Genomic DNA, 26,024 nt, shown 5'->3' with positions numbered 1-26,024 from the left:
TGCTCCAAAGTGACTTTGCGGGAGCTCCAGTCACTTGTAACCGGAAGAAGTAAGTAACACACTGTAATTACAGTCCCAATTAAGAGACAAAAAATGAAGATAAAACTTGAGTTGTATTCTATTTTCAGAAACTTAACAGAAGACATAAGCTTTTCCTTAAGAAAATTTTTTTTTTAATAAAAAAAATTACTTCAGGGCCTGATATCTCATGGTGTTCTGTCAATTTCCTTGGGCCATTCAGTTTTGACTGAAACATCATTCCTAAGTACGTATGCTGCAATCTTCCATCACTTTATATATCACTTCCATCACTTTATACAAGATAAGCATTACCTTTGATTTTTCTTCATTTTCTCTATAAAATTCTGCCATCTGTTCCTCCTGCTCTTCAATAACATCCTTGAGTGTGTCTACTTGGTAGATCAAATTGTTCTTCTCATTGTCTAACTGTGCATTGGAAACCATGGCTTTCTTGTATTTTTCTTCCACTTCAGACAAAGATTCCTAAATGAGAGTTGAAGTCATCAGTCTGATATCTAAAATATGTTAATTGAATATATGCAATATAACAGGAAATTATAGCACTGCCACAAACACATAAAGATGCATTTTCATAAAATACAAGCGGTTTGGGGAAACTCCTTGTTTAGTAACATGCACGTGAAACAGGAAGACAATAATAAGCCAATAATGCCTTTATAAGAACAATATGTGCTGTTCCCCAAGAAAACAAAATTAAGCAGCAATATAGCCTCTGAAAGAAGAAAAGGAGTGCAAACAACATATATCTGTAAGAATCATAAAATGAAAAATCGTCAATATTTTCAGAAATTTTACTCTTATAATTTTAATAACAGACTGGTGTTCAGAATGCAGTGATACCACAAAATACAGCCTCTCTTTACATAAGTGGACTTCATACTCATTTGAATTTTGCCACTTTCTAGACAGTTGTTTTTAGTACTTTCCTGTTCTGCATAAAAATGCTAATGTAAAGGTAAATGTTTTTTTCTAGCAATTATCCAAATTTCAGTCATGTTTAAGCAATATAAAAATTAATATTAAAAAAAACAGCTTGGCCAGGCACAGTGGCTCATCTCTGTAATCCCAGCACTTTGGGAGGTCAAGGTGGGTAGACTGCTTGAGCCCAGGAGCTCAAGACAAGCCTGGGCCACATGACAAAACCCTGTCTCTACAAAAAAAAATACAAAAATTAGCCAGACAGGGTGGCGCACACCTGTAGCCCCAGCTACTTGGGATGCTAGGTGGGAAGACTGATTGAGCCCAGGAGGTCAGGGCTGCAGTAAGCAGAGATCGTGCCACTGCACTCCAGCCTGGGTGACAGAGTGAGACCCTATCTCTATCAATCAATCAATAAAATAAAACAAAATAAAATAAAGAGTTTGATCTAATGCCACAGTTTGATGTAAAAAAAAGAAAAGGTACCACAAAATGCCTGAAATGTTACATATCTCAAAATTTTCTGCCTAAAATAGCTCACATTTTTTGTGTGTGTAACTGTATCTACTTTGGTAATTACTACTGCCTAGTGACTTTTTTTAAAGCTAAAAAAAAAAATGTTTCACACAGGAAAAGTAATCATTTATGGAAATAAATTTTAAAACTACTAGTGTAAATGTTTTATGAAATGGAACTAAGAGCCCAGAACTTACATTTACAATCAGTTAATCTGGACAAAGGGATCCATGTAACTCAATGGGAAAAGAATGAATGGTATTGGGACAAGTGGATACCCACAAACAAAAGAATGAAGTTGGACTCCTACCTCACACCATACACAAAAATTAACTCACCAAGAGTCATAGATCTAAATGTAAGAGCTAAAACAATAAAACGCTTCAAAGAAAATATGGATAAATCTTCATGACCTTGGGATAGGCAATGGTTTTTTAGATATACCAAAAGCACTATAAACTAGCCGGGCGTGGTACTTCACGCCTGTAATCCCGGTACTTTGGGAGGCTGAGGCAGGCAGATCACTTGAGGTCAGGAGTTCAAGACCAGCTTGACCAACATGGTGAAACCCTATCTCTACTAAAAATACAAAAATTAGCCAGGCATGGTGGTGGGTGCCTGTAATCTCAGCTACTCGGGAGGTTGAGGCAGGAGAATCACTTGAACCCAGGAGGTAGAAGTTGCAGTGAGCCAAGATCATGCCACTGCACCCCAGCCTGGTTAACAGAGTGAGACCCTGTCTCAAAAACAAACAAACAAAAAGCATTATAAACCAAAAAGAGACTTCACCCAAATATAAAACTTTTTTTCTTTTTTTTTTTTGAGATGGAGTCTCACACTGTTGCCCTGGCTGGAGTGCAATCGCACGATCTCGGCTCACTGCAACCTCCACCTCCTGGGTTTACACAATTCTCCTGCCTCAGCCTCCTGCAGAGCTGGAATTACAGGCGCACACCACCACACCCGGCTAATTTTTTGTATTTTTTAGTAGAGATGGGTTTCACTATGTTGGCTAGACTGGTCTCAAACTCCTGAACTCATGATCTGCCCACCTCAGCCTCCCAAAATGCTGGTATTACAGGTGTGAGCTACCACGCCTGGCCCAAATGTAAAACTTTTATGCTGCAAATGACATGATCAAGAAAGTAAAAAGATAACCCACAGAATGGGAGAAAATATTTATAAATCTTATATCTGATAAGGGACTTACATGCAGAATAATATATAAACAACTCTTACAACTCAACAATAAAAGACACACAAATCAATTTAAAAATGGGCAAGGACCTGGATATTTCTCCAAAGAGGATATGCAAATGGCAAATAAGCACAGGAAGACATGCTCAACATCATTAGTGATTAGGAAAATGCACATGAAAACCAAAATAAGATACCACTTCACATTCACTAGGATGGCTATAATCTATAATCAAAAACACAGAAGACAAGTGTTAGTAAGGATGTGGAGAAACTAGATCTCCCATACATTGCTGGTAGGAACATAAAATGGTGCAGCTACTTTGGAAAACAGTTTGACAATTCCTCAAAATGTTAAATATAGTGTTACCATATGACCCACCAATTCTATTCCTAGCAATCTACCAAAGAGAATTGAAAAGATATGTCTACACAAACACTTGTACACAAATGTTCACAGCAGCATTATTCATAATAGCCAGAAAAGTATGAACAACCAAAATGCCTATTAACTGACAAATGGATTAACAAAATGCAGCAAATCCATACAGTGGAATACTATCTAGCCACTAAAAAAAGACTGACAGATAATACGACATGGGTGAATATTGAATATATTATGCTAAATGAAAGCCAATCACAAAAGACCACATATTATATGATTCCATTTGTAATAAATCTCCAGAATAGGCGAATCTACAGAGACAGAAAGTTAGTGATTGGGGTTTCTTTTCTGGGTGATGAAAATGTTCTAAAGATGGGTTGTGGTGCTAGTTGCACAACTCTGTGAGTATGCTAAAAACTACTGAATTATATATTTTAAATGGGTAAATTTTTATGGAATGTGAATTACATCTAAATAAAAATACAAACATACACACTTTTTTTTTTTTTTTTTTTTTTTTGGAGACAGGGTCTCACTCTGTCACCCAGGCTGGACTACTGTGGCACAATCTCAGCTATGCAGCTTCAACCTCCCCAGACTCAGGTGATTCTCCCATGTCAGCTTCCCAAGTAACTGGGACCACAGGCATGTGCTACCACACCTGGCTAATTTTTTGTAGAGACAAGGTTTCACCATGTTGCCCGGGTTGATCTCAAACTCCTGGGCTCAAGTGATCCACTCGCTTTGGCCTCCAAAACTGGATTATAGGTATAAGTCCCCATGTCCGGCCACACACACTTTTAATAATGCTTCATAAACCAGAATTAAGTTGTCAGGTAAGATTTAAACTATGATTAGAAACAAATTTAACCAAAACAAAGAATGTAAGCAAAGTCAATTATACAGTGCTCTAAATATATCTAAATGTATCTTACTATAATGCAGACTTTAAAATAATTCTCATCCATCTGAGAGGCTAATAGCAGAAAAAATATCAATATCAATAAAGCAAAAGTCTTCCTTGACAATGCTCTCTCCAGAGGCACAAGCGCTATTGGTTTGGCAGATTATCTTTCAGGCTATTTCCTATTTGTTTACAGTATAAAATATATACCCTTGACTTCATATATATTTTTAATACAAATTATATACTCTACATTTTGTTCTACAGTTTGCCTTTTTTCAATACATCTTGGAAAGTTTTCAGTCACTAGATATAGATTTACTATTGTTATTTATTGCTGTAACTCTACTTAAATTTAATAAGGTATTCATTTTAATAGTTTTTAAAATGGGTTAATGGGTTTAGTCGTTTGACTTACAAAATCATTAATCTTTTAAGAAATAGATCAGTTAAATTTTACAATTAATATTTTACTGCATTTTCTGGGTAACAGTGTACACTATATACTAGTACAGCATGGGCAAATGCTGTATTAGTAATAATAAACTTTCCCGATAAAAGGATGGAGGGGAGAGTGGTAGAGAACATCCCAAAGGCAAACATAGTTAAGAGTAATGTCACAAGCAATGAGCCAACATCCTTTTTCAATAGGATGCATCATCCCACCATGCTTGGTCACCAATCAGACAATCTTTTCTTTATTTTTATGGGTTTTTTTTCCACTTCAAGTGTCAAGGATAAATGTAATCTGAAGTCAAGTTCAATTATACTCTGGCATGAATTAGGAAAAGGGATCTCATCTGTTCAAATCTCAAATCTAATCTGTTCCTTTGTATTCGTCAAAGAATGCAATAAATGGTAGATCTAACATGAAAGGAAAAATAAAATGACAGTAAGAATGCCCCTGAATCACACAATTGCTTTCCTGATACACTGTTACACATGTGACTTTAATATAAGCATATTTATTTAATGTACCGATTTGTTTGATCCAAGGTATTTCCAAAAGTCGTATCTCTAAAACCTTAAAAGAGAGATTAAATCCTGAAGATTAAAGGAGTAAGATTAAATGAGAACATCAACTAATTCTGTAATTCTTCTGATATTTACCGACAAACTCATGCTGCCCTATCAGCAACTTGCAGGCTTCCCTCATGGGTACTTCCCATTGGACTTCTCACCTTTTTGGGTCCTGAGTCTTACTCTGTTTCTCATGAACCATATCACTTGCATGAAGAGTTTGGCTGATAGTGAGGCTACTCCAAATCATGCCAGGGAAGATGACAAAATCCTTGCCCATGAAGTCCATGCTTTGTCCTTTGGATATATCCTGAGTCATCTTCTAAATGTCTTGCTTTTTGTTTTTTTAGAGGTGTAGTGGGTATTTTGCTTTTTTGTTTTTTGTTTGTTTTGAGACAGAGTCTCGCTCTGTTGCCCAGGCTGGAGTGAAATGGCACCATCTCAGCTCACTGCAACCTCTACCTCCCAGGTTCAAGCAATTCTCCTGCCTCAGCCTCCCAAGTAGCTTGGATTACAGGCGCCTGCCACCATGCCAGGTGAATTTTTTGTATTTTTAGAACAGACAGGGTTTCGCCATGTTGGCCAGGCTGGTCTCAAACACCTGACCTCAGGTGATCCGCCTGCCTCGGCCTCCCAAAGTGCTGGAATTACAGGCGTGAGCCACCGTGCCTGGCCTGTAGTATGTATTTTGATTTCAAATCAGGACATACATGTGTTTAAATAAACTTCTGGTTTCTTCGTAACACAAGGCTTGAACTTCAGAATGAAATGTGAGGAAAGAAGAGCATGATAACCAATGCTATTTACAACCAAACTGTCTGCCTCACACATTTACATTAAAAAATGTTAGTCATCCTTTCTGGGAAAAGATAAAGACCATTTACATTTACCTCCAAATTCTTTAAGGCACTAGATCTGTGTCATCATTTTTGACCTATAGGTTAAAAAAATCCAAGCCAAAAGAAAATATAGGCCTCATGTCTTCATGTTCCTTCCTCCAGGGGGGGATATTTATAATAATGGTGTCTCAGTTGCTACTTCCTCCCACATTTAATACTGACTGAGTTTGGTAACAGAAATATGCAACACTTTTTCATTTAGCGTGGAAGAATTTTGAGGTCCAATTCTCAATAAAAATATTCTTAGTATTTTTTTAGGTGTTTGACCAATTTAATTTTGTATGGCTAAGACACAAGGGATATGCATGTACTTTACAAGGTTTTAAAATTGTAAAAGAGGCTGGGCGAGGTAGCTCATGCCTGTAATCCCAGCACTTTGGGAGGCCAAGGCAGGAGGATGGCTTCAGCCCAGGAGTTCGAGACCAGCCTGGGCAACATAGTGAGACCCTGTCTCTATAAGAAAAAATAAAAAAGAGAAAAAAAACTGCAAATGATATCTTCTGCTGAATACTTAAAAACTGTACTACACATTTAAACATAAGCAGAGATTGAAAGTTCACCATTCCTATGCACTGCAGGTTAAGCACATGCTTGAAAGACAAACACTGTTAGTAAAGCTATGTGCAGTTGGTTAATAGAACTTGCAAGGCCACCACTGCCAACACTTCTGCATACAGAGCATGCTTGGGCTGCAGAATGGGCCCTGATACCTTCAGTTCTTTAAGCCCCTGCATGTATCTCCCTTCTACATCCTGTATCTGGTCCTTAAGGTCATAGATATCCTGCAGGACATAGGAATGAACCATTGCATAAAACCATGCACAAACATATCTTAAATCACAAAGGATTCAGAAGAAATGTGACTCACTTTTGTATATTCCAGACTAAAAGCAGAGAAATCAAAGTACAAAAACATAACTCCCACTACCAACCACTGAAAAGGGCAAATAGGTCAGGGGATAGTAGGACTGGGGGAAGGTCTAGAGTAATCAATCTAATGTTAAATATTTTCTTGGCATTAAATTCTGTTAATAACAGCATAGCAAACGGGGACAGGGCTATACATGGAGGAAAAAGCTATATAAATTATAATATTTAAAATCATACAACTTTTAATATTCTATAAATCACTTAAAATTTTTAGCATAATGCTTCACCTAGAACTAGTAAAATATACAGTAAATAAGAGACAGCAAATAACATTTAAAATCATACAACTTAATATTTTATAAATCACTTAAAATTTTTAACATAATGCTTCATCTAGAACTAGTAAAATATACAGTAAATTAATAAGGAGCCAATTTTAATGAATCATGCAAAAGTTTTTAAAAAATATAATAAATGAATATGAACAAAGTTTTCTTTCAATGACTTGGTTACTGGCCACAATTAACTTGAGAGAAAGGGAGTAAAGGAAAGGAAGTTAAACATTTTGAACAGAATGTCAAATGAGATATTCTATCCTGAGGATACCATTTAAATGATGAGAAAAGCACTTGCTCCAAATGTCACCATAATCCTTATAAGAAAAGTGAAACTGGTCAAATTTTAAATGGAAAATATTGTTTCCCTGTGCCTGACCTTGTTATATAAGGTCTATTCTGAGTGCTCGATTTATGTCTGAAATAACTGTACAGGGCCCTAAATACAATTCTGCAATTACAAGCAGGATCAATTATTAAAAGCTGATTATACACATTTTTGGTATTATACTTTCCCTGCCTCCTTCATTGCCTCTCCAATAGGTTTGACTGTCTTTTACTCATTGATTCATTCAATAGACATTTACGAAGGACCTATTAGGAGGCAGATGCTATGATACAAAAATAACACTTCCTTCAAGAAGGTCATTCTCTCAAGGAAGAAAAAACAAGTTGTTGACAAAAGCAAGCTAAGTCTAACGCTGGAAGGCCTTGTCCTCATATCCTTTTGTCCCATTAGAATGCAGCAGCTAATGGCAAGAGTTCATCTTATTCAACTTTCCACCTGGCACTTATGTCTGGTACACAGTAAGAGCTGTTAAGAGTTCAATTAATACTGACACCTTCAAACCAATGGCCATGCTGGCCTAGGTGCTCTCCTTCTCTGCCACTGTTGCAAGTCTCTCCATCCTCCCCAACCCCCTAACCCACTTTCATAAGTCAGACTCTTTTTCCAATCCTACCGACAATCTTTTTTTCTTTCTTTCTTTTTTTTTTTTTTTTTTTGAGATGGAGTCTCGCACTGTCGCCCAGGCTGGAGTGCAATGGCGCGATCTCAGCTCACTGCAACCTCCACCTTCTGGGTTCAAGCGATTCTCCTGCCTCAGCCTCCCAAGTAGCTGTGATTACAGGTGCCTACCACCACGCCCAGCTAATTTTTTGTATTTTTAGTACAGACAAGGTTTCACTATGTTGGCCACGCTGGTCTCAAACTCCTGACCTTGTGATGCGTCTGCCTCGGCCTCCCAAAGTCCTGGGATTACAGGGGTGACAAATTTTTTTTAAAAGGCTAGTCAAGCGAAGCAATGAAGGTGGAGAAGGAACAAATAAATCTGTAACTGCTTGTGATCAATTACTTGTAAACACTACTGCACTCAGATGAGCCCCTACCTACAATCTCAGTCACCACCTGTCCTCTACCTCCCCTCCAGTGAAGAGGGGACCTCCAGTCCAGGCAAGCTCATCCATCTGAGTCCTGGACTCTCCTCTCACCCACTCAGGCACTTTGATCTGTCAGTTACCCCTCTCCTTCCTCAACCTTCATCTTCTCTCTACTGGCTCAACCCAACCAAAGAAAATAATAATCGATCTCACCTTCAAAAGAAAGCTAAAAACCTTTTCTTAAATTTCTCTCTCCCTACCTATTGCCCAACCAATTCCCAGTCTCTCGTATTCACTCCAGAGCAAGTTTATCACATTTTCTCCCCTTGCAGTTTTGACTTGCTCACCTCATCCTCATTGTTGAACCACAGGGTAACTGCTCTTCTGGCCTGCAATGCTTCCTCTGACTGTGATCAAGTTATTTTTTAAGAATGCAAAGCAGATAGTGTTGCTCTCCTAGATAGATCCCATAATTGTCAGGGTAAAACTGAATTCGTTTCAGGCTAGCATATAAGATGCTTTGTGATTTGGCCCCCCACTACTTTTCCAGCCTTCTCTCTTACATGCTACTATTCTTCACTTCTCATCCTACCCTCTGGCAACTTTGCTATACAGGTAGCTTTCTGGGTTCTCCGAATGCATCTCCTTGAGAAAGCCTTTCCCCTTCAATTTCTTTGCTTGGTTAATGTTTATTTTTCCTTTAAATCTTAGCTCAGAGTTTGTCTTTTCTGAAAAGCTTTTTGTTATCTCTTCTCCTGGTCCAATTTAGATCATGCTTTTTTGAACTACCTTAACAGCCCCATTCTTGCTACTACCATTGTATAACACCACCTGGTTTTATTGGTTTGTATCAGTTTGTCTTCCCTATGAAACAGGGAAATCCTGAAGGCCAGAACGTATTTTGCCTCTTAAATCTCCAAGGCCAAGTGCTCAATAAATCTTGAGTGAACGAATGTATACAATTTCTCTTACTACCCCTTGCTTCACAAATAGCAAGTTCAGCAAATAAAATATATATTTTTTAAAGTACTCTTTTTCTAAGTAAAGGGGTTAATAAAGATGGAGACTTAATTAATGAGTCAAATAAGCTTTTCATTATCTCAGGTATTTCTGTTATCCAAATATTATTACACTTCTATTACTATGAAAAACTGAGAGATAACTATGTTCAAGCAGCTAAATACCATCAAGGCTCAAAAAACTAATAATTCCCACAATCTAGTTCTTTGTACACCCACATATTTTCCATTTAAAACATGGCCAGTTGTTTCTGAGAGAATTAATTTTACATACATTACAAAGTGGTTTTTTCTGGCATCTGTAAATTAGCAGAAACTCCAACACCATCAAATTTTCAGGAAAGAGGACAGAAAAAAGAATTAACTCATCTCCTTCCTTTCAAGCTCTGAAACACCTGAGTCACACTTTTGTACTGTACTTATTTTTTAATACAGAAATCATATTCCATCTTTCTACTAAGTCACATTAAAGGTTAAAAGTTCCAGTATATCACCAAGAAGTCAAAAAACTGCTTTTAAAAAGAAAACCAAAAATTTCAGTTTACCCGCAATTCACTTAATGAGGTGTCTGGATCTATTAAGCTGCTGGTGTCCCCACTTCCTCGTCTGGATGAGTTTCCACTTAGAGGGGTTGTTGCTGAGGCAGAATTTCGAGATGAAGGCTAGAAAGAGAAATATGACCCTTCTAAGTCTCATTTCTTTAAAAATATGTTTGTAGTGGAAACTAAAAACAGGGCAGGGTGGTTGGGGGAAGATGTGGGCTTCAGATGAAGAAATTACCATGTGTAATCAATGGTCAATTTAGATTGGCTTTGCAGGTATCCAGGTATCCAGAGAAGGGCCCAAGCATACTAAGCAAAATTTCATGAACACAAATACCTCATCAAAATCTGTAATTCATCATAACTACAAAGAAAATAGTTTTTATAAGGGTTATTTTCTAAGTTTATCTTTGCTATCCTGTAAACAATACTGAAGTGAGCACATCAGATTAACTTAAAGCAGTTTTAGCATTTTATAACTGATACGCTAAACAGCACTTCCCCTTTTTAATTTCTGAACTGCTTATCAATCTCTTCTTTCTCTAATACTGTGTTGAGTTGATAAAGATGAAGATACTATTTGTAGCGGAGAGCAGCAACACTGGATATCACTATGAATGTAGACTGTTCTTCCCAAAATTCATTTAAACGTGAGATTATGCTATCGATTAATAAACTGCATGAATCTGTGCTGTCCAATATACTTGCGATTAGCCACATGCAGCTACTAACACTTGAAATGTGGTTAGTCCAAATTGATAGTTGCGTATAGGATACATCCCAGATTCTGAAGGCGTAGTGTAGAAAAACGAATGAAATATATCTCATTAACAATTTTATATTTATTATATTTATTTATTTATTTATTTATTTATTTTGAGGTGGAGTCTCGCTCTGTTACCCAGGCTGGAGTGCAGTGGCACGATCTCAGCTCACTGCAACCTCTACCTCCCAGATTCATGCAATTCTCCTGCCTTAGCCTCCCAGACTGAGTAGCTGGGACAACAGGCATGCAAAACCATGACTGGCCAAGTGATACACCCACCTTGGCCTCCCAAAGTGTTGGGATTACAGGCATGAGCTACCTAGTCTGGTCTAGTAATTTTATATTGATTATATGTTGAAATAGTTTAGATATCTGGATTAAATAAAATATATTACCTAAATTAATTTTACCTGCTTTTTACTTTTTAAATGTGGCTACCAGAAAATTTAAACTTACATATAAGTTTGCACTTGGGGCTTGCATTACATTTCAACTGGACAGAGCTAATTTTTCTTGGGTATAGCATAAAATTAATCTTGATAAATCATCTCCCTGACTTTCTAAAAATACTTTCAGAAGAGACTTTAACACAAAGCAAATTCTAGAAAGGAGTTATTTTACTTCAAGAAACAATTTATATATAAAAGGAAAAAACATCTCAGAGTCTGCCACCATCATTCCTAAAGAAACTTCATTTTCAGTGTTTACTGGCTTCTTAGGATCAATTTCTAGAGGAATGAAAATCAAAAGAGCAGCCAAAAGCTAAAGAGGTGACATTCAAGGAAATAAAATGCAGTGCCTTTTCTCTTCCCAGGGCCTCACATGATTTAACTTCGAAGGAATTTTGGAGGGTCAAGGACAGGAAATAGATAAAGGGAGGAAAAGCAGCTACATCAGACCAATTGTTGTAATATAAATAATGAACAAGTTACAGATAGCAAGTTTAATTGACCTTGAGAATTTCCCTTAGGAATTTACATACTCACTCTTGTATAATTTTCAGCATACTGTTTGTCAGATTTTTCATCCAACTAGAAAAGAACAAAGATAAAAATCAGGAAAGATGCTTAGCAAGTTGATTTTTTTTAAGAGGAAAAAAAGTGATCTTGAGTTTTCCAAGTTCAATGATGTTTGAAGCCTAAAAATAAACATATTAAAAATGAAATAAAAATTCCAGTTTAACATAAGACAAAATGTTGGCAACTTTAATTTTTATCCTAAGGAAGACACTGAGTAAGCAATCTATGTTTACTCAAAAGTTTAGAACTTTTGGGTAAATTTTCTGTTTATGGTATTTAAAACACATTAAAGAAGGCTACATATAAAGTTTTAGCACTGCAAATGTTAGTACAAAAAAACCTTGTACATATCAAAAAGAAAAGTCTGATAAAACCAAAAGTGATAAACCTTTATTTCTAAGCATTATTAGGACACAGGACACATAGATAAAGATTAGTACACTCAGTCAAGAAAGTTCAGATTGGATTAAAGCATGTTAAATATGTCACCAAAATATTTTTCCCCACATCAAGGATTTTTTGTTTTTTCAGTAATACATGCACATGTGACCAAAAAAAATCAAACAGCACAAAAGGGTATAAGTAGGGCTCTCTCCCTACCATGCCATACCCTGACCACCAGTCTCTAATAGCAACCAACCACAAAGTCTTTAAAAAATTCTATTAAGTGTCCCATATGTGTTCTACACCTTCTTTTTCCCCTTACCAAGTCTCAGAGATTTGAGAAAGTACTTCATCTTTCTTCATAGCATTTATCACTCCCTGACACTATGGTATTTATCCATTTATTTATTGTCTGCTGTCTTTCTAAAATGTAAGCTCTATATCAGTATGTTCTTTTTTGTACTCCTAGTATCAAGAATAGTGTCTGGCATACAGAAGGGCTCAAAATTTGTTGGATGAATGAATAAATCATACCCCATCTATACTAATAGACTTCCCTCATTTATTTTAAACAGCTTCATAGTAGCCTGTTATCTCAACTTGCCATAATTAAGTTAACCTATCTTCTGCGGTAGGCCTTAAGGTTGTTTCAGACAGTGTTTCAAGAAGGGAAGTACCTTAAAAGTCTAGTCCAAACCCTGAGTTTTACAGCTAAGGAAAAAGAAATTGAGAGGTGAAAGATTTTGCTGAAGGTTGCAGAGCTGAATCCAACCCTTAGTTTTGTAAATTTTCAATTCAGTGTTCATATTGTTTACCTGAATATATATGCTATTCCAATTATCACCAGGAGAAAAAAGGCACATAGGGATGTAACTAAATGAAAATAACTCCAACTCTGACACAAACCTTCTAGGCCCAATCTAGAGAAGAGATCTGAAAACATTTCTCAGTTAATTATTAAAACATGAAACATCATTTCTAGTTCTACTCAGATCACTTCACCCTAACTTCCACATATTTGAAAGTTTTTAGTGTTCTTTTTATTACCCACACTTATGTTTATAAATATTCTTTATTATGATGATAGTAATACATCAGTAATATAAACACTATTTTTAGACATTTAACTCTTTGTTACTTCATGCTGTAAAAACTCTGAAAAACTAATTTTAGTTCATTTTGATTTTTAAAACAACATACAAATGTTTCAGCGATTGAAATGGTTTTTTGGGTTTTTTTTTTAATTTCTTTCTTTTTTTTTTTGAGACAGAGTCTCACTCTGTCATCCAGGCTGGAGTGCAATGGTGCGATCTTGGCTCACTGCAACCTCTGCCTCCCAGGTTCAAGCTACTCTCCTTGCCTCAGCCTCCCAAGTCACTGGGATTACAGGCACCCATCATCATGACCGGCTAATTTTTTTTGTATTTTTAGAAGAGATGGGGTTTCACCACGTTGGCCAGGCTGGTCTCAAAATCCTGACCTCAAGTGATCCGCCTGCCTCAGCCTCCCAAAGTGCTGGGATTATATGTATGAGCCACCATGCCTGTCCTAAAATTTGTTTTTAAATACTATATTGGTAATTATTGCCATAAAAAGGAATAATCCTTTTACACATCTATACTGCATTGCCCAATATTTAATGTATTATTCTTCAAGATGAAAGAAATATTATATTTGAATAAACTGCCTTATTTTCCTGAGTATTTTCCAAGTCTTTTCTGCTAATGTGTTAAAGAGAAAAGCACGTAGCATTCAAAGTTAAAAGTCTTCTAAGCTTATTTGAAATCCTTCCTCAAACCCACTTCTCACAAAACTGACCTCCAAACTCACCCAGTTTTTAACAGACTGTCCCTGGAATAATCTTACATTTCAGAGGTTGCATCACTGAACTAATCCATCACAATGTTGACTCTATTGCTTTCACTGTCTTCTGAGAGATCCCAACTGTCGCAACTCAAACTGATCACGCACCAAACCTCAGAGACTGTCAAGCCAGCAAAAATCACCCAAAGCAACCATGTCACAGTTCTCTTATTTTGGCTATACTAACTTGGCCAGTTCTCACTTCTGAGACTTGTACTATATTGCAGGCTGTCTTCTATTTAGACAAAAACCTAGTTGAAACTTGGTATTCTAAAAGCCCAATAGGATCCAACAGCCAAGAGTTCTATGTGGCTGCAATGTAATAACAAGCTAATGTTCATAATGATGATCCAGAGTCTGCCAGATCCAGAAAAAAGCTTTTTAAATGGAATAATATTTAATCATATTTAATATATTAACATGTAAAACTGTAGTTTAATAAAGTATTTACAGTGCAGTTTCTTCAATGCAGTCATTGGGTCTTGATCCTTCGTTAATTTCTAATTTATATACATACTAACTTGATAAAGCTACTCAAAAATTGTTTGAAAAAATACCTGAGTCCACAACCACAGAAGGGAAGACATCAATCAATTTTAACAATTCCCTAAAGCAAAACTGGCTAAGGATTCCATTTAGAAATGGGTTTAATTATTAACAATCAGCAAAATTTCAGTTTTAATTAAAACACATTTACATTTGTTTGCTTTATTGTAGCCTGACTTACAAAACAGAAACAAAGCCAATGCAGAAGAAAATTAGAGGCTAGAGGCCGGGCGCGGTGGCTCAAGCCTGTAATCCCAGCACTTTGGGAGGCCGAGACGGGCGGATCACGAGGTCAAGAGATCGAGACCATCCTGGTTAACACGGTGAAACCCCGTCTCCACTAAAAAATACAAAAAACTAGCCGGGCGTGATGGCGGGCGCCTGTAGTCCCAGCTACTCGGGAGGCTGAGGCAGGAGAATGGCGTGAACCCGGAAGGCGGAGCTTGCAGTGAGCTGAGATCTGGCCACTGCACTCCAGCCTGGGCGACAAAGCGAGGCTCTGCCTCAAAAAAAAAAAAAAAAAAAAAAAGAAAATTAGAGGCTAGAGCCACCAAAAATATTATATAGGCTTGCAGAATCATGACCTGGCACCCTTTCTCAGCACCTCCTAGCTCAGAAGTTATAAACTATCAGCCTACAAACATATTTAGTACACAATGAGGTAACCAGAAAATGTCTTTTAAAATTCTGAATTCGTTGCCAGCATTTAAAAATCATATTTCATGTTGAAGTATTTCCAGGTCATCTTTTTTTGAAAGTGGGAGGGAAGGGAGGTCTACCAACATGAAGTCCCCTTTGTATTCATCTACAAGATGAGCTGGACTACAGCATACTCTTTAAAAGAAATACTACTAGAGAAAGTTACTTGCTCCAGAGAGAGGCCCAAAAATACTGTATGCTTTGCCAGGAGGCAAAATTAAGGATAAGGTACTTATATATAACCATTTAAAAATATACAAATTGCCTGTAATCCCAGTGCTTTGAGAGACTGAGGCAGGAAGGTCACTTGAGCCCAAGAGTTTGAGATTGCAGTGAGCTATGATGGCTCCACTGCACTCCAGCCTGCAAGACAGAGCAAGACCCTGTCTCTTTAAATATATATATAATGTATGTGTATATATATGTATACATACATATATGTATACATATGTGTGCGTCTGTGTGTGTGTGGATACACACATACATATAAATAAACCAGTGGCTTGCAGACTATAAAATAACAGGGGTTAGCCAGATTTGTAAATCCCTGCTCTAGAGAACTTTACCTTATGTTAAAGAGTTATAGTTAACTAGTAGGGGCAGAGGGAGATTTTTTAAACTGTCAGCATTTTCACTTATATGTAATTACTAAAGTAAATCATCACAAAATAAATGTAAGGAAGACATAACTATTAATTCAGATATTATAAATTAAGAGGCTGACAGAATTCAGTTTTTAAGAGAACAGATGTAAACAATAAGTTTAATTGTCCATACTTACAGGGGAAAAAAGGGGATTACTAGCCAATTTAATAATAAGGGCAATATTTCAGGGGAATGGCTTGGAAACCAGTCTTCTAACTTTGTATGCAGAGAGAGTTATTGATTAGATCCACACCAAGATGATACTGTTGCATAGCCAGATTTGAGAACCAATGATCTGGAATGCTTAAGAACCACAAATAAAATTATCTTCTAGAATTAAAATAGTTCAGAAATTGCTATTTAAATACCATCAGTGAAATGCTAATTATAAATAATTATTTCTTCATTTAAAAACTACTGTCTAATGTTTCTATTAAGAAATGTTTGCTGGGTGCGGTGGCTCATGCATGTAATCTCAGCACTTTGGGAGGCTGAGACGGGTGGATCATGAGGTTAGGAGTTCAAGACCAGCCTGGCCAAGATGGTGAAATCCTGTCTCTACTAAAAATACAAAAAATTAGCCAGGTGCGGTGGCAGGTGCCTGTAATCCCAGCTACTCGGGAGGCTAAGGCAGGAGAATCGCTTGAACTCAGAGGGTGGGGGTTTCAGTGAGCCGAAATTATGCCACTGCATGCCAGCCTAGGCAACAGAGTGAGACTTTGTCTCAAAAAAAAAAAAAAAAAAAAAGAAATGTTGGCCAGAAGTGATGGCTCACGCCTGTAATCCCAACACTTTGGGAGGCTGAGGCAGGTGGATTGCTTGAGGTCAGGAATTCGAGACCAGCCTAGGCAAGACAGCAAAACCCTGGCTCTACAAAAAATATAAAAATTAGCTGGGCACGATGACACACACTTGTAGTCCCAGCTACTTCGGAGGTTGAAGCGGGAGGATCACTTGAGCCCAGGAATTTGAAGCTGCAGAGAGCCGTGATCGCACTGCTGTACTCCAGCCTGGGCAACAGGTCTCAACCCTGTCACCAAGAAAAAAAAAGAAGAAAGGAAAGAAAGGAAAGAAAGGGAGGAAAGGGAGGAGAGGGGAGGGGAGGGGAGGGGAGAGGAGGAAGAAGAAAGAAAGAAGAAAGAAAAGAAAAGAAAAGAAAAGAAAAGAAAAGAAAAGAAAAGAAAAGAAAAGAAAAGAAAAGAAGGAAGGAAGGAAGGAAGGAAGGAAGGAAGGAAGGAAGGAAGGAAGGAAAGAAAGAAAGAAAAAGAAAGAAAGAAAGAAAGAAAGAAAGAAAGAAAGAAAGAAAGAAAGAAAGAAAGAAAGAAAGAAAGAAAGAAAGAAAGAAAGAAAGAAGGCACCTCTCACCCCCTCCAAAGTGCTTGACAATCAGTACAGTCAGTATAGCCTTGGTCCATTGGCAAAACAACACAAAGCCAGCAAGAGGAGAAGCGTCAGAGAGATAATCAGGCTGTTATTTTGAGATGAGCAGGTAGATCCTAAGTTGTTGGCTGGAGTTCATTCATTAAGACAAATGCCTGAAGGGCAACCTTTCCTAAATTCAGTTCCTGATGAATATGGAAGCAATGGGTAGGCACACTTCTTCAGAACAATGCCATAATCCAAATATTTAAAATATATTCAGATTCTTCCTGGTTAGTACAAATTAGTGACACTTTACTAAGTGGTATATTTCATTATTCAACTTTCTAAGTCTACCTATCACTTTATAGATTCACTAAAATCAAAAAGGAAAATAATTTTTTTAACCAATAAAGAATGTCTGAATAAGGGTTAGGTATTAGATGATACTAAGGAATTACTTATTTCATTAGTGATGATAATGATATAAGAGATCTGAAAAAATGTTCAGTTACAGATACGTATTAAACTATTTATTGAGAAATGACATGACGTGGAATTTGCTTTACAATAATTCAAGGAAAAAAGGAGGGAAGGGGGAAGAAATTAATGAAACAAAATTGGCAAAATATTGATAATTATTGCAGATGCTGATGGGTTCTATGTGGAGATTTTTCCATAGAGGGGGAAAAAGTTTTTTTAAGAAAGGACATATTAATAAATACATTCCAAAACAGAGCAAATGTATTTGATTTTAACATGTTCAAACAATTCTTTCTTTCTTTGTTTTTTTTTTTGAGATGAAGTCTCGCTCTGTTGCCCAGGATACAGTGCAGTGGCATGGTCTCGGCTCACTGCAACCTCCACCTCCTGGGTTCAAGCAATTCTCCTGCCTCAGCCTCCAGAGTAGCTGGGATTACAGGTGTGAGCCCCACACATAGCTAATTTTTTTGTATTTTTAGTACAGACAGGGTTTCACCACGTTGGCCAGGCTGGTCTCGAACTCCTGACCTCCGGTGATCCGCCTGCTTCGGCCTCTCAAAGTGCTGGAAATACAAGCGTGAGCCACCGTGCCCGGCCCAAACAAATATTTCTTAAGACAATAAATCAAGTTCCCACTTTTATTATAAAATAGCTAACATATTAGCTGTTAGTCACAAGCCTGGGACAACATAACCAACCACCCCATGCAATACACTCACGCTGGACAAATCTGGGATACTGATGTCATCCACCTCGGAGACAACACTTCCCCTACGATTGGAGCGACTGAAATAATCGGCGGCAGAAACCTTTCAGTCAGAAAAAAAAATGAGATGCTTTAAAAGTTAAGAAAAAAAGAAAGAAAAAAAATAAGAACATTGGACAATTAGAGAAAGGCTTTTTAAAATTTTGATGTGTGATAAAGTATCAAGAAATAAAATGAGGAAACTGCTGCAATTAACCTACTCAAAAAAATAAAGAAAAGGGGTTCCTAAATGAAATCACAGCTCTACAATCAGCTTTTTTACTCATCTTAACTAGAGTCCTATGCTACAGAGAACATTTACTTCCTGAGGACCAGCAAATCTCTCATGTTTAAGATACTCATCACCCTGAACAGAAGCATTTCGAGGTTAGTATCTACCTCTACTATAATTCTCAAAATTTATAATTCATTATAGCTATCAATTCTGTTAAGAATATATATGCTGAATGCAGAATTATTTGCAGGGTGTTTACTGCACCTTTTCTCAGTTTACACAGTTCCCTCTTTTTCATATTCCCAAAGACCAGGAAATGTAGGACAAAATAAAGAACGAAATGAACTATACTGGCCTCTTTTTGGTTCCCCAAACACACCAGTTCTCCCTCACCTTAGGCCTTGGCACTGGCCTAGAATGCTCCTCTCCCAGCTCTTCAAGCAACTGGCTCCTCACATTTCAGGTCTCAGCTCAATGGTCAGTTTCTCAAAGAAGCATCTCTAATCACCCCATCCAAAGGGTCACCCACATACATACCGGCCCCTCCATGTTCCCTATCACATTACCTGTTCTCTTCACACTCCCTGACATTTCTTTCTTTTTCTTTCTTTACTAGCTTATTTTCCATCTCTTTCACTAGGATATAAACTCCATAAAGTCAGAAATCTAGTCTGACTGGCTTAAAATAGTATTCCTAGCACTCAACACAGGGCTTTGAATGCAACAGGCACTCCACAAACATTTATTTAATTTTAAAGTAAGTGATTTTTTTTTTTTTTACCTCATTCATTATCTATTCCTTACTTCAGCTGACTGTTTGCCTTGCTTTAAAATATTTCTCAAGGGGCGTGCTGCTGGGAGTTGCTTGGAGGTTGGCGGCGCGGGGCTGAAGGCTAGCAAACCGAGCGATCATGTCGCACAAACAGATTTACTATTCGGACAAATACGACGACGAGGAGTTTCAGTATCGACATGTCATGCTGCCCAAGGACATAGCCAAGCTGGTCCCTAAAACTCATTTGATGTCTGAATCTGAATGGAGGAATCTTGGCGTTCAGCAGAGTCAGGGATGGGTCCATTATATGATCCATGAACCAGAACCTCACATCTTGCTGTTCCGGCGCCCACTACCCAAGAAGCGAAAGAAATGAAGCTGGCAAGCTACTTTTCAGCCTCAAGCTTTACACAGCTGTCCTTACTTCCTAACATCTTTCTGATAATATTATTATGTTGCCTTCTTGTTTCTCACTTTGATATTTAAAAGATGTTCAATACACTGTTTGAATGTACTGGTAAAAAAAAAAAAAAAAAAATATTTCTCCAGGAAGGGAATTCAGAAGCCCATCCAAGAGATAAAACAGGCTTACAAGTATGAAGTTTTGCTAATAACCAATACAATCAAGCAATGGTATTTTTATACACAGTAATAATAACTTGCATTTATAGATACTAATATTTATTGGCACCTATCTGAGAATTTTGATAGGTATTTTCTATATAGTATTCCATTTAATCCATATATTAAGCTTACCTACAAAGATAGTACTAACATCCCCAACGTACAAATAAAGACACTGCCATTTACACACTAATAGGTAGTAGAAGTGGATACAAGCCCAAACATCATTATTTAGAGTCCCTGCCCTTTCCACTCCACTGCATTCCAAGGTGTTTTTAGGTATTGTGGTATATTATTTCTCCTTCAATTGTAAGCATGATCATTAGCTGGTTTGCTAAGGAACTACAACTGCTTTAATTAAATAAATGAATTTTGGTAACAAATCTCTCCAACATTTAATGTTCCCCTTCTCTATGAAAACTCGGGTTTATAATCTTTCACATAACGTAACTCATGTTAAATGGCCTATGTTTCTTTAAGGAATTACAGCCTCTTATGCTCTTTATTCTAGCTCTAAGCTGACATACCATCCTCAACAATGTATTTTCCAAACCAATTTCTTAAATATAACTAAAATGTCATCAGTTTTCTGTAAAATTTCCAGCTTCATTAAAGAATAACCTGAAATTATATCATTTGTATTCTAATATAGCTATTTGTTGCCTCTACAATTATTATCCAATTGAATGTCTAAGACTAGAATTTTTAAATTTTGTCATCAGCAATTCTTAAATTCACCAGCTTTTTTTTTTTTGAGAGGCAGAGGCTCATTTTGCTCACCACGCTGGAGTGCAGTGATGCAGTCATAGCTTACTGCAGGCTCAAACTCCTGGGCTCAAGCAATCCTCCCACCTCAGTCTCCCACGTAGCTGGGATTATAAGCATGAGCCACCATGCCTGGATTACAGGTCTTAACAGATGGATAAACATCGATTAAATCTAAATACAACAATATAGAAAGCAATTAATGGTAACATGATTTGTAATCCATAGTTATGAGTTTTATACAATATGGAAACATTAATTTTGCTGAAGAAATTTGTCTTTGGTGAACTGCACACACATGTGCATAAAACAGCAACAAAGAATAACCAGTAAAAACTTTTCAAATAATGACTCACTCCTAAGAGATGTAAAAAGACAAGTTATTAATGAAAGCTTGCACAGCCCACAGAGAATGTGTGTTCTCAACATGTTTTATAAGGCAAATTATTTATATAACTAAATTTGAGGAAAATGCTCTTATTGTCAAATGCAAATTTCACTTTACAACAGATTTCACATGAGCATGCATTGTTGTTATTTAAAACTCATCTTATTTCTTTGCATGCAAATCACGCTCACCACACTCTCCCTTTGTCCATGACTGGCACAATCAGAAGACACAATGCTTGCGGTGTCATCATTGGTAAACTATAGATATTAAATGCAGATAATGACAAATATGCAATTTTGCTATGGTGTTACCTCATTATAAGCACATTAAGGAAGGTTTTGAGATGCATATGAATAATGATATAAGCAGCATAATTGGTATAATCTATTGTGCACCCTATATATTAATAGAAAAGTTGGTACAAGGCATAATAAACTGCTATTAAAAATCAGGAGACATTTCCAAAAAGCACAAATAAAGTAAAACCTTACATTTTATTTAAGTTAAATTAAAGAAAGCCAGGTGCGGGGGCTCACACCTGTAATCCCAGCACTTTGGGAGGCCAAGGCGGGTGGATTGCTTGAGGTCAGGAGTTCAAGACGAATCTGACCAACATGGTGAAACCCCGTCTCTACTAAAAATACAGAAATTAGCCAGGCATAGTGGCGGATGCCTGTAATCCCAGCTACTCGGGAGGCTGAGGCAGGAGAATCGCTGGAACCCAGGAGGCGGAGGTTGCAGTGAGCCGAGATTATGCCACTGCACCCCAGCCTGGGTAACAGAGCAAGACTCCATCTCAAAAAATTAAAGAAGGGGAGGTGTATAAGTAAGCCAACTGAAACCAGCTAGGGATTTCATACTTTTAAACCTCTGGGCCCTTTGTGATCCTATCAGGGGTCAATAAATATACTTAATGTTTTTGCTTGAGAGAGAAAATAAAATAATATTTTAAAGCGAAACAATGTAAGTCAATGACAGAAATTCCTACAACAGGGACAACGAAGTGATGGTTCTTATTTTCCTTTATTCATTACTATGCAACTAGTGGAGATGTTGCTAACATCACCCTACATGGCTCTGTCATCTTCTTGCTTTACCAGCCAAAGACTCATCTTCAGTATGTGTAGTTTATCTCCATTCTAACATCACTAAGAAACCATTCTGGCATCACTAAAATAGTTATTCTGACCCCAACCTGCAAATGAAATAGGATCTAGCCAGCCTATAAGGACAAGATCCTACAAGTGAATGAAAATATAAGCTGGGTACAGTAATACACACCTGCAGTCCCAGCTACTGAGGAGGCTGAGGCAGGAGGATTACTTGAGCTCCAGAGTTTGAATCCAGCAGGGGCCACATAGAAAGCTACCCTCTCTAAATAAAAACTAAAATTAGGCCAGGCATGGTGGCTCATGCCTGTAATCCCAGCACTTTGGGAGGCCGAGGTGGGTGGACCACCTGAGGTCGGAAGTTTGAGACCAGCCTGGTCAACATGGTGAAACTTGGGAGGCTGAGGTGGGAGAATTGCTTGAACCTGGAAGGCGGAGGCTGCAGTGAGCCAAAATCACACCACTGCACTTCAGAGACTGGGTGACAGAGCGAGACTCTGTCTCTAAAGAAAAATATATACATATTAAAATTTTAAAAATTATGTGTGTATGTGTATAAAATCAAATTTTATTTGCAAGTGACCACCACACTCAGGAAACTAAAAATGCTACCAGGTCCAATAATTGCCAAGTGGAATTTTATTACAGGGTAGGTTAGAAGTGAACTTCCTTCTTACGTGAAAAAAGTTCTTACCTTCTTAAACATCCCTGTGTAACTTTTGTTAAATACAGCAGTGGCATTTTTAAGCAGTGCCACTTGGAAATGGTAGAACTGAGACAAACATATATGTAAAAGAAAACCCATATAGCTCACCTATTCCACTTCACAAATTAACCTTTGATGACCTTTAAAAAATTGCTTTAATTATTTCTCTAGTTTTGACATTATCAAGGATAACAAGGTAGCTCGTAAAGTCATCATTTGCCATTAGGAATGTAAATCAGTACAGTCCTTTTGGTAGACAACATGGTACTTTACATCATAATTCAAATGCATATCCTCTTTGACCCCATCATTTCATGATTCACAATTTACCTTGCAGATTTACCCATGTAAGTACACAAAAATATACTTGGATAAGAATGGTCATTGTGTAAGTGTCTATAGTAGCAAAAATATGACAATCTAATGTCCATCACAGGGAAATGACTTTTTATTTTTTTTTGAGATGGAGTTTTGTTCTTGTTGCCCAGGCTGGAGTGCAATGGCACGATCTTGGCTCACCGCAGCCTCTGCCTCTGGGGTTCAAGCGATTCTCCTGCCTCAGCCTCCCAAGTAGCTGGGATTACAGGCATGTGCCACCACACCCGGCTAATTGTGTATTTTTAGTAGAGGTGGGGTTTCACCATGTTGGTCAGGCTGGTCTTGAACCCCCGACCTCAGGTGCTCTGCCCGCCTCGGCCTCCCATAGTGCTGGGATTATAGGTGTGAGCCACCATGCCCAGCCAGGAAATGACTTTTAAAATGTATACTTATGCACTAACGGAATATATTGCCATTAAAAAGAATGTGCTAATATGAAACTATCTCTAAGAGACATGAAGTGGAAAAACTAAGGGACACGGCTTACTTGTTGAAAATTTTTATCAAAAAAAGAAAGAATGAAATAAATTTATAGGTGCTGATACAGAAAGCTACTTTAAAGAAAGAAAATATATTGAGGAGCAATATGTAATATGAACCTATTTGCACTCAAAATAAAGAGCACTCATATATGCATAAAATATCTATGAAAGGTTATTGAAGAACAGAGATTATATTTGGGGAAGGAAAATGGGGAAGGAGGGGTCTGGGGAATATTACTTTGAATTTTCCTTAACTAATATTATTTTTACAAATTTTAAAAAATACTCCAGAAAGATTAGGTAATTATAATTGTCCCAGTTTTGTCTTTTGTATAATATATTTTTTTAATCAGTTTGTTTTATTTCTTCTCCTTTCACTGCACTGATAGAAGTGCTAGCAAGCAGGTGAAATGGCTGAATGTGCAGAATGTAAAGATGGAAAGGAGAAACACAGGATAGTCAACCTATACACTGAATTATCACCACTGAAAGACAAGAAGTTCTACACAAATGAAAATTAAATATAAAAACTTAAAAAATTCTAATGGCACTGGTTAGAGACTCGTTTAAGAAATTACATGCTAAGTCACATTTATACAGAAATTACCAATTATTAGGACAAATTAGTGCTTGAGTTTATGTACTAAGGGAACACCTAATCCATACACAATAAAGTGAATCACACCATATCCTCAATATTCTAAACAGTGAGTACAAATTAATGCAACAATCAAAAATTTCTACAAAGCATGCAGAGACTAGACAGCTCACCACTGGACTGCTTCGGGCTGAACTTGTTCTTGATGAGTAATAACTGCATTCAGATGGCTATAAAGTTTCCAAGAAGAAAGGTTTTACAACAATGAACACCTCATTTTTCTAATGAGAATACATTAAGGATCATGGACCTAACTTGCCCCTGGTTCTCAAGATAAAGTTAACTATTATTCAGTGGTCTAGAACTCTACCTCATCCCCACCCTCAAGATCGACCCGCCCTTGGCTAGAGGGAGAGAAGAAGAAGGGGATGCCCTGAGAAGTGCTGCTCAGAACTTCTTCAGGAGGAACTAATGAACAAGAAAAGTGGTTTTTCTATGTATTTCCCTAATACTTGAAGCCATGATTTCCAGCAGGCATTTTATCACGGCTTGGGTGAGAGTCACAACTGGCTAGCTGAATGACTTGATCACAGCTTAGAGAGTAATTATAGGTCAGATTAAATAACTTTTTCTTTGTGTATTCCTTTTTTTTTTTTAATTTTTGACTTTTTCTTTGAAAGTAAACTGTGCCCACCCACATTTCCCTCCTCCTCACCACCTTCCCCTATTTAGACTTACAGTTCGAGAACCATAAGGGTTATATAATCCACCATTGTACAATGACGCCTAAGGAACAAAGGAAATATTACTTAGCTATTTAGCATCAAGGTTGTTTTGAAAATGACTTAATGTTTTCACAATACTCGGTACCAAAAAAGTTTTGGAGAATGATATAAGTGTATAGCTTCCCAAAGTGAAAACCCTGAGGGCGGTAATACTCATTTATATGCATAAATTGCTATCAACTTTACACTTCATTTTTTAAAAAACTACCCCGGGTTACAGTATTTTCTTTCACCATCATGTTATGAAACTGGGAGAATTAACACGTATAAATGTATTTCCTCAAAAGAGGAAACAGAGCAGGAAAGGAAACTGAGGTACAAAGAGTATTTTGCCCACTACAACAATAAAATTAAGTTATAAAACCTCAGGATCCCAGTCCACTAGAACAGGCCACAACACAACAAACAGCTTGAAAGCAACAAACTCACAGCTCACACATTACACAGAGCTATTGCTTTTACTGTTCTAGTCAGCTTGCTTTATTAGATCCTAATATCAGAGGCCAAGATCATAACTGTCCCAAAGAAAAACAACATCCTTTCCATAAGCAGCCATCTCACAAAAGTATGTGAGTGTGGTGGGACTCAAGCAAATCTACCTTCTCTATGAGAAAGCTGATTCTAAGCAAGGGCTACCAAC

The 26,024-nt window shown here is 37.3% G+C and overlaps 1 protein-coding gene and 1 pseudogene across 14 annotated transcripts in view; one reads left to right on the top strand and one right to left on the bottom strand.

Annotated features, from left to right (window-relative positions):
• Positions 1-26,024, bottom strand: part of LRRFIP2 (LRR binding FLII interacting protein 2) — a 132,189-nt gene that overhangs the window by 32,107 nt on the left and 74,058 nt on the right. For 6 of the 14 annotated variants that reach the window (XM_073023372.1, XM_073023361.1, XM_037988462.2 and 3 more), the window contains 8 exons: positions 25,338-25,385; positions 24,773-24,829; positions 21,515-21,583; positions 18,511-18,600; positions 11,780-11,824; positions 10,031-10,147; positions 6,592-6,663; positions 334-504 (listed from right to left, as the gene is read on the bottom strand). In XM_073023372.1, coding sequence (XP_072879473.1) covers positions 334-504; positions 6,592-6,663; positions 10,031-10,147; positions 11,780-11,824; positions 18,511-18,600; positions 21,515-21,583; positions 24,773-24,829; positions 25,338-25,385 — 669 coding nt within the window. The remainder of the gene's footprint in view (positions 1-333; positions 505-6,591; positions 6,664-10,030; positions 10,148-11,779; positions 11,825-18,510; positions 18,601-21,514; positions 21,584-24,772; positions 24,830-25,337; positions 25,386-26,024) is intronic. The other 8 variants (XM_007971800.3, XM_073023366.1, XM_073023370.1 and 5 more) reach the window with 3 other exon arrangements.
• LOC103221080 (cyclin-dependent kinases regulatory subunit 1 pseudogene) lies at positions 19,610-20,546 on the top strand (annotated as a pseudogene).

This window comes from Chlorocebus sabaeus, chromosome 15 (assembly GCF_047675955.1).
Source record: "Chlorocebus sabaeus isolate Y175 chromosome 15, mChlSab1.0.hap1, whole genome shotgun sequence".
Classification (NCBI taxonomy): domain Eukaryota; kingdom Metazoa; phylum Chordata; class Mammalia; order Primates; family Cercopithecidae; genus Chlorocebus; species Chlorocebus sabaeus.
Note: the sequence above shows the minus strand (reverse complement) of the source record. Positions and strands in the feature narration are given on the sequence as shown.